Raw genomic sequence first — 9537 nt, 5'->3', positions numbered from 1 at the left:
AAAAAAAAAAGAATTCATTTGCAGAGTTCCATATGAACTAAGCCTCCATTGAATTCTATCTAACAAACCTAGAGGGTGAACACATTTGTCCTCAGGCATTGTACATTAGAAAGTGGATTACTTCCCTTCCTCCAACAAGGCCAGCGCTCTTATCTGGACCAGTGTACATGTTCTGGTCTAGCAGGATTTGTAAGGGGCTTGCCTGGATGTGTGTGTGAGGGAAATTTGGGCAGTGGGGTCCCATATTCATGAATCATGTCATTACTGCCTTGGTGGAAGTCCCTGAACCAATCTTCTAAGCTCTTCTGTCTAGCATATGTGTCCCAATTGTGCTCCTACGTAGTTTTACCTACAACTAAGATTTATTGATTTGCTTCCAATCATGCTTCTGCTACGGTTTCCTCTGTCATCTCATGTCATATTTAGCCAACAGTTCTCTGTAAACCTTTGGGCATCATAATGGCCTGGTGCTAATGGTCTCCCACATCTGGGAGTTCTGGCTTTGTCTTTGTTCTGTTTAAGACTTAATAAACATTACTTTTATTAATATTTGAGATTTGAGGTCTCTTTAGTAAACTAAAACAGTGGGAAGAGAATTGTATTCGTGTGCTGAGATAACAAAAACTAAAAATGTTCAGTAATTAGCATATTAAGCCTAATGTATTTGGGGAAATATAAAAGAAACAAATCACCTGTATAATACAACGAAATAGGAAGCACGAGATCGTACTGATGAAGATCTCTTCTACGTCGAGTCAACTGATAGTAAATTTTAATCACCTTCACAGAATGCTTTCATCGTGACATCTAGATTAATGTTTGGCCAATAACTACACACTATGGACTATCGCAGTCCTGTTTGCAGGCAGCTCAGTACCCGTACACATCTCATGGCAGCATACTGAATCACTAAATTAGGCAGCCTCATGACATAGTGGGTTCTATGCTGGGCTGCCAACTGCAAGGTCAGCAGTTTTTCACCAGCGGCTCCGAGGAAGAAAGAAGAGGTTTTCTACCCCAGTGACTATTTATAGTCTCAGAAACCTAAGAGGTAGTTCTACCCTACCCTACAGGGTCACTATGAGTCAGAATGGATTCTGGCAGTGAGTTTGGGGTTTTCAATCTCCAGATAAAGAAAACAAACATTTTTACATACATTGAAGTGACAATGTAAGTTGCATCTGTGTTCATGATGAAAATACAATCTGTAGGATTAGGTTGTACCTTGGGCCAATCTCTTTGGATATCAATAAGGGCCCTTCCAAAAGTTTGTGGGAAAGATTTATTCCATTTTACACAAACTGTTTGGAGCGAGCAAACATCTGAATGATGTACTGTCAACAGGATAACAAAGTTGAGCAAATAGCATGACATTTTGAGCGGGAGTCTCTGTGTCGAGAACCTCCTAGATGCAGAAGACTGACGCCAAGACATATGGAGACATCCCAGGACTGCTGGGCTTATAGATGTTGAAGAGACACAAGGATTTCCCCTAGCGCTGACAGAGAGAGAAAGCGTCTCCTTTATCTGGCACCCTGACTTAGGACTTAGACTTAAAACTTCTTAAACTGAGAAAGAATTAATTTTCACTTGTTGGAGTAAACTACTTGAGGTAGTTCTACTTTAAATAGCACTAAATAATAACTACATAACTAACACCAGGAGGAAAGAATATAAAACCATGTGCTATATACCAATGTATTAATAACAGAAGAACTACTTAAAACAATTACTGTTCCCATTTCTGCAACTGGTCATGGCGTTATAATTGGATTTATAACTACTTTCTTGAAATGCTTAAGTCCACTCTCTTTGCCCTCAGCAAGCACCTAATCTGTTGGTTCTTGACCTTCGCTGAGGAGTTCAAAACATTAATGCCTGAAGGTTTACCACTATTATTAGCCCTTCCTAAATTTGGCTGTTCTTTTCCATTGGCTTTAATCACAAAGCCTAGAATTACTAAGAGATAGTCTATTGGATCTCTTAGATTCCAGACGTGCATTGTGTAATTACAGTCCAATTGTCTCTCCTTAATTAGAATCAGTCATGATGGTTAATCAGATCTTAATTAAAGCTGTCAGATTCTGTATATTGTTCCAGAGAATTAAGATTCCAAAGAGTTATTTGGGCCAGTAGGTCAAAAATCCAGATTTTGTATGAACTCCTGAGCTTGCAGCTGGCATACTAAAGAAGTAGTTGGACACCAGTCCTGAATCTGTGGCCAGCAGGGCAGAAGGTTGGGGTATACTGTGGAATCCCCAGGTCCATAGCTAGCATCTATCTATTTGGCAGTCAAAGGATGATACCCCTTCTCATTGTGACTTCCTACCCAACTCTAGCTGTTTACAATTGACAGAGTGCACTGCTTGGGTGGTAGAGCCGTGGGTGGACAAAGAGGAAAGTAAGGATCCAACTAAATTCACATTTGGATGACTGGATTCCTGCTGATCTTTACCATGTAATTGGTGACAGATAGGGTTGCCTCTTATTTTATGCAAAAGTCTATCCCAGTTAACTCTTCTTCAGAACTCCTTGTCACCAAATTTCCAGTGATGCTTCTTTCCAGTTCTAGGTCATCAGCAAAACCACTGGTCAAAATCCATGAATAGGTAGCAAGCATACGTCTTACCATTTCTTTTTCCAAGCAAATGGGCAACCATCTACACAGCTTGCAGCTCAATCTATACAACTGTTAATTCTTCACTGCTCTGTGGGTTGTGTTGATCTGGTCCTTAGGTTCCTTTGATCACCGTCTCACAACTTTAATATTGATCACCCACACCTTTCTCTGATTTCTGCCTATAGATTAGAAAAATTGTGTACTTCTTTTTGAGGGCAGCACATCTCTTCACAGGTCAGAGTTTGCACCTCATCTTTTGGGGCTTGTTGTGTTTTGGATATAGTTGTGGAACTAGAACAAAGAAGGTTGGGAGGTACCCTGAGGAGAATAAGGAGTATCTCTCAGTACAACTAAGTTAAAGAAGGTCATTATAAGTTGCTCAGGGTTCATCTTTTTAGATGTGGTGGAAGGAATGGAAAAATAAACTTCTAGTAGAAATGAAGATTCAACATATTTTAGAGGTTCCAGAAACTATTTGCAAACTTTCTAGCTTATTTAGATACTTATTGCTCACACTCAGTGGATTAAGTTCCTTATGTGTTGAGATAGTCAAACTTTATTGTGCCAACCTGGCTGATAAACACATGTGGGATTAATTGAAGGGTGGAGAGTAAATGGCTTTGTGAGCCTCGTCTTTCTAGTTGTCTGGTCTCTTGCTTTCTGATGGTCAGACCAGGGTGCAGCTGCCTCAGCCAGTTCCCTGCTTCAGCTGGCAAAGCTCACATCCTGCAAGACATCCCTGAGGAGAAGCCACATGGACCTAACCCAATGCAGCCCTGGGGGCTGGAGCAGCCATGTGGTAACCCCTGCCAGTGCTGAGATGCTTACACCTCACTGACTCTGCTTTCCTCCTTCAGTCGGCATCATTGTGTGTGTTTTGTGAGATGGAGGAGGACTTCGTGGATTGGTGTCAGACAGATGGGCTAATGTTGGACTCGTGGGCTTGGGTGGCACTGGGTTGGGATGTTTTCTTAATGTGCATTTAACCTTTATATAAAACTCTCTCTTATACATATGAATTTCTGTGGATTTGTTTCTCTAATGTGCCCAGACTAACACATGTGTTTTGTTATATACCCCAGGCATTCAGAGTGGATTTTAAATAAACATTTACAATTGAATTAATATGTGTATATAAACTAAGAGATGAAGATAACACATACATGTTTTATCTACACAGTATTCCCATAAATCTATTCTGGCAAAAAGAAGCATTGGATGAGTGGTTTTTGTTTTATGTGTTAAATGGAGATTTATCCCACAATAAATTTAACAGTGATTGAAATGTTAGTGATTATGAGTCACACTTAGCAGATACACACATCATTTGTTTCAGACTGAAAACTAGGCATCGCTGCTTGTCAGCATTGGACATTACCAAGCAGTAAGAAACATATTAGACAACAAGCAATCCTTTGCTTTTGTTTTGTTTGCTTACAGAAAGAAAAAGTTATGCTTTATTTTATAGAAATATTAGAGAAAATAGGATTATATGTATTCCATACTTTATATAACTTTTGACAGTCACTAGAAACATCACAAATCGGTTTAGATAAAAATTTAGAGTGGTCTAAAATATTGATGTTAGACTTATGGTAGTTAAAATGGATCTAATATATGACAATTTTTAGAAAATTAGATAATTTTAATAACATTGTTATTATTGTTGTCAACATTTGTTTTGTAAATATGTTGATATCAGCTTCAATTTCCTAACCCATTTAGTTGAGAGACAGACTAAATATTAACTGTAAATGCTTGATACAACTAGAAAGGACATCATATGAGGGTAATTAAATTTTCAATCAGCATAGGACAATATTTTCTCATTTTACAATGATGATACTTACAGTTTACTAGACAGTGTTGGAAGGTCATGAATAATTTCTTCATATGGTTCCTCTTGTGCTAATGTAGGAACAGATGACGGCTCCTGCATTTTTTCTTCCCAGGCAATTTCAGCTTTCAGTAGCATTTCCTCAATGAACTCGGATGCGGCAATGTCTACAAGAAATAATAAGAAAAGGAGAAAAGGTGGAATGGGAAATCTCAGAAAGCTATTTACTTTGAATAAATCTGAGCTGCTCAAAATGCTAACATTTATCAAGGCATGAAGCAAAATAAAAACAATTATAAGTTTATTGTAGGGATAAAATTGAATTACTATCATTTTAAAAGGCTGCTGGTTTACATCACTGATACATTTAATTATAAATGAAGTGAAAAATTATAAAAGTACTATAGGAGTTATAGGATTGTGATAAGTAAAATAAAAAAATAATTGAGAAGCTAAGCCTGAAAGAATTCAATGTCATTTTATTCTCGCATTAAACTCTTCTTGTACCTTAATGAAAATAAACCAAAATGATGGAAAAAATAATTTTACCTACAAAACACTGGTTTATATAAAACATGTAGTAGATATTCTATAATGATGCTACTAACTGGGTAAACAATTAATATTGGTTATGTTATTACAGCAGAGCGTCAGACCTACCTCTCTCTCCGTCTTTATTTCTGTCTGTCTGTCTGTCTCTCTCTCTATATATGTATATTTATAATATATATATTCTCTAGATGTTTCTGAATATATAAATGTGTATAATATATAACCATACATTATATATTCAGAAACATCCAGAGAAATGTGTGTTTTTATTATCTAAAATATTATGGATAATTATATTATAATAACATATATACATATCAGTAATCAGCTCCTTACACTTCAACACTAATATCTGGAACTGAAGCCTAGCTCTTAACTATTGCATCATCAGGGTTGTCCACGTACACGCTGATAAGTTCTTCACTTATTGGAAACTTACGACGCTTTGCCTTTCCATGTAACAGAATATTTTCATTTATTTAACAAATATCTATTGAGAAGACTAGTAGGCACACAGGGTTTTGTAGTTAGCTGAGATAAAGCAACAACAATAAACAAATAGATTTGTTAAGATAATCAGGTAAATTCCAGATTTATTCTTTTTACATTATTTTGTTACTTTTATCAGATTGCTCTTTTACTATTTAAGAATTTAATACTATCTCCAGAAAAATATAATATCTGGGGGGAAATTTGCTGAAAAATAAATAGGTAGACAACCAATAAGACAGGAATTTATAAAATAAGTATATAAATAGCAATTTATAATAAAATGTATGTAAATATGTAAAGTAATGAAACACTCCAAAACCAATCTCATTGTCATATAGTCAATTCTAACTCACAGTGACCCTATAAGATTGGGTACAGCTGCCCCCTGTGAGTTTCCAAGACTGTTACTCTTTATGGGAGTAGAAAGTGCCAGCGACTGGCAGCTTCAAACTGCTGACTTTCTAATTAGCAGTCCAGCTCAAAGCCACTACACCACCAGGATAATAATGGTTAATTAAAAACTTTAAAAATACATGTATTAAACATAAGAAACATTAAATCAATATTTTAAAAGTGATGTTAGGTTAAAAATATTCTCTACATATTTCACAAAATAGGAATATCCAATGCTGAAAATCTATTATTGTTTTAAATATCCTAATGAATAAATATGATTTTCATATAAGAAAATAATAACAGGAAAAAATAATTTTAAGGTAAGTGGCCTTCGAAATCAGTGATGCCCTGGAATTTAAAGCAAGTAAAACAAAATGTAATGAAATATTAGAATATCCTATAAACTTAATTTCTCTCTATTACCTACCTAACCTAGTTGTGGTAGTTATATAATTGTCAATTTAAGGATTAAGCATGTATGGACCTGTCAACCAGGTCATAGCCAATGAGGCTTCTGTGTGGGCACAGCCTTTCCCTAAGGATTCTGGAAATTCGGATAATTCTTCCTTAGAGGTGGGAGACTCTCTGCTCACCATCTGGGAGATATAGCAGGTGACAAGACACATGGACCCATCCTCATGCAGCCCTGGGTGCTAGAGAAGCCATTCAGAGACCCCTGCCAGCGCTGAGATTTTTCCAATGCCACTGGATCCAAAGGCTTTCTACCCACTAGCCTGTGATCTTCTACAATCGGTGTCATTGTATGTGTTTCATGAGTCTGAAGAGGACTTCATAGGTTGGTATCGAACATATGGGCTAATTTCGGACTTATAGACTTGATCTGGACTGGGCTGGGATGTTTTCTCAATGTTCAGTTGCTCTTGTATATAAATCTCTTTCTTATACACATATGTGTGTCTATGATTTGTTCCTCTAGTCTAGCCAGACTAACACACTAGTGAACAGTATGTGCTTGAGCTGATGTAGTTTATATACAGCTGCATGGTATGGTCTGACCTTTGTGTAGCCACAATAATTACTAATGAAAAACTTCAACATGATGGGAAGGAACTCGTATTTCTTCAATGGTCCCAGGACACGCAAACCTACCTGAAGGCTTCTCTTCATTGCAGTTCAGGAGGTTTGGGTTTGCCTGATGTAGTAAAAGAAGCTTCACCAAGTTTGTCTGAAACATTAAAGATAAATGGAATAGAAAATACCGTGTAAGACACTGAAATTAATCAGTAAATAATACCCGTTACTGCCCTCGAGGGACAGTTAAAGCATAGTAAAATGAAAGTGTATTAGTTTTACATGAACTATTTATTATCACATCACAGTTCCTTTTAAAAAGACAGATAATTCTTAAGATTTTGTAAAGTGCTTAAGCAGCTCATGGATTCAATACAAAAATTACTTATTAAATGGATGAGACATCACTGATGATTTGAAAAGTTTCACTACATCTTTCAGATTTTTCTTTAGAGCATTTTATTGAACAAATAATGTCTTAAAAATGTGTTCTGTTTCTTTTAGTGAAAAAATTCACTAAGATCTCACTTGTGGGCAAACAATAGAGCTCTATGGTTAATCCACAATAGAACCACGGTTGGCATGAACTGGGATGACGGTGGAATCTGGACACTCAACCTCAAGTTATAAGAATGGAGCTATTTGATAAGACATTAATACATGTAAAATGTTTCCATAAAATATAGCATATTCATACAAAGCTCCATAATCTATAGGTATCAAACAAGGAACAATAGTCAACAAAACCCTGTGAAATGTGAGGGTGGGTGGAAAGGGGGAACTGATAACAAGGATCTACATATAACCTCCTCCCTGGGGGATGGACAACAGAAAAATGGGTGAAGGGAGATGCCGGACAGTGAAAGATATGACAAAATAATAATTTATAAATGATCAAGGGTTCATGAGGGAGGGGGGGAGCGGAAAGGGGGTGATGAGGAGCTGATGACAAGGGCTTAAGTGGAGAGCACATGTTTTGAGAATGATGAGGGCAATGAATGTACAAATGTGCTTTGCACAACTGATGTATGTATGGATTGTGATAAGAGTTGTATGAGCCCCCAATAAAATGATTAAAGAAAAAAAATCTAAAACTTATTGTGGTGATTGTTGTACAACTCTTTTTAATCTATTTAAACTGTTTAATTGTATGGTATGTGGATGATGTCAATAAAATTGTTAAAATTAAAGGAAAAAATATCATTGATGGTATCTTTGTTCTCCCCCCAAATTATTTCCAGAGCCAATGACTTTTTTAATACACTGCCTTTATACATTAACACTTGGAAATATCCCTAAACATTTTTTCCCAGTTTTTATTATGCATTGGGTGAAGTTTTACAGAGCAGATCAGATTTCCTTTCCGCAGTTCATAGCCATTTTGCTTCAGGTCATGGGTTGTAAGAGCCACAATGTAACATAACAATCCTACTGGGGCCAGAGTGTTTCTTGTGGCGTGTCTTCCTTCCCTCATAACACTTCTGAACTTTGTTCTTGGGTGAATGCTGCCCTTTTTACTTCAAACGTTTGATTTTTCTAAGATATGGGTACCTCGCTAGTTACTATTCCCTTGCAGATCTGTCTAGTTTTTCGCTGAAAATTTAGCCAAATGAATGAGTTCGTTTCCAAATGTAAAAAGTGATGAAATGGCCTGTATGCCTGATTGTTTAAACTAATTTTAAGAATTTGGTTTACTTTTTTCTCCCACTCTCTGCAGAACTTTCTAATGTTGATCCTTTTCAAAACTGTGGCAGCTCAGCTCTGCTACCACTATCTCCTTCTTGTCTCAGGGTGGAGGAGACTGCTGAATGTGGTCTCTTAGTACCTTGGACTAATTGACTAAAAATCTGCCCTTTAGTTTCTCTAGTGAGGGCAATTAGAGCAGTGGAACCATCACGTTGGTGGTATTGTGGTTACGTGCTGTCAAGTCGGGTTCCTACTCGTAGTACAACAGAACGAAACACTACCATTGCCAGGTCCCGTGCCATCCTCAAAACTTTATGTGTGAGTCCATTATTGCAACCACGGTGCGAATCCATTTTGTCTAGGGTCTCCCTCTTTTTTGCCGTCCTTTTACTTTGCCAAGCATGATGTCCTTTTCCAGGGGGAATGACACCACAGTGTACATACTTTCCAGTGTCCTTTCATGACTCGATAGTCCATTGTCTGAGAGCCACCAGCTAATGGATTTGGCCAAGGATCATTCATGTTTATGGCTGCATACATTGCATTGAAAAATAAGAAAACCATCACAATTTATCTAGCTTCCCATCGGTAGACATTCAACCTTTTTATAACCATTATTTATTCACTATTATAAGTAATGCTTCTAGAAATGGTTTTATTTATAGCTTTTGGTGTGCAGACACAGGAGTTTCTTCAGGACATAAAAGTGGAATTGATGGGGCATAGGCTTGGGCATCTCACTCCTCCTTCCAGTAAGAGTTCTTATTGATCCAGACTTTGTTTAATAATCTTATCATCATATATGTAATATTTTCAAATTCCAATGTGGAAATTAAAAACATTGACATTGAAGATGTACTGAATTGAAAACAGAGATATATATCCTACATTAGTACAATCACCTCCATAAGAGTGTGCCACC

The 9537-nt window shown here is 36.9% G+C and overlaps 1 protein-coding gene across 1 annotated transcript in view; it reads right to left on the bottom strand.

Annotated features, from left to right (window-relative positions):
• Nucleotides 1-9537, bottom strand: part of MYO16 (myosin XVI) — a 580058-nt gene that overhangs the window by 479046 nt on the left and 91475 nt on the right. The window contains exons 7-8 of the mRNA XM_004704405.2: nucleotides 7008-7083; nucleotides 4471-4624 (exon numbers count right to left, since the gene is read on the bottom strand). Of these exons, the coding sequence (XP_004704462.1) occupies nucleotides 4471-4624; nucleotides 7008-7083 (230 nt within the window). The remainder of the gene's footprint in view (nucleotides 1-4470; nucleotides 4625-7007; nucleotides 7084-9537) is intronic.

Source organism: Echinops telfairi, unplaced genomic scaffold (genome assembly GCF_000313985.2).
Source record: "Echinops telfairi isolate 266 unplaced genomic scaffold, ASM31398v2 ScPeMD7_7467;HRSCAF=8505_1, whole genome shotgun sequence".
Lineage (NCBI taxonomy): Eukaryota > Metazoa > Chordata > Mammalia > Afrosoricida > Tenrecidae > Echinops > Echinops telfairi.
Note: the sequence above shows the minus strand (reverse complement) of the source record. Positions and strands in the feature narration are given on the sequence as shown.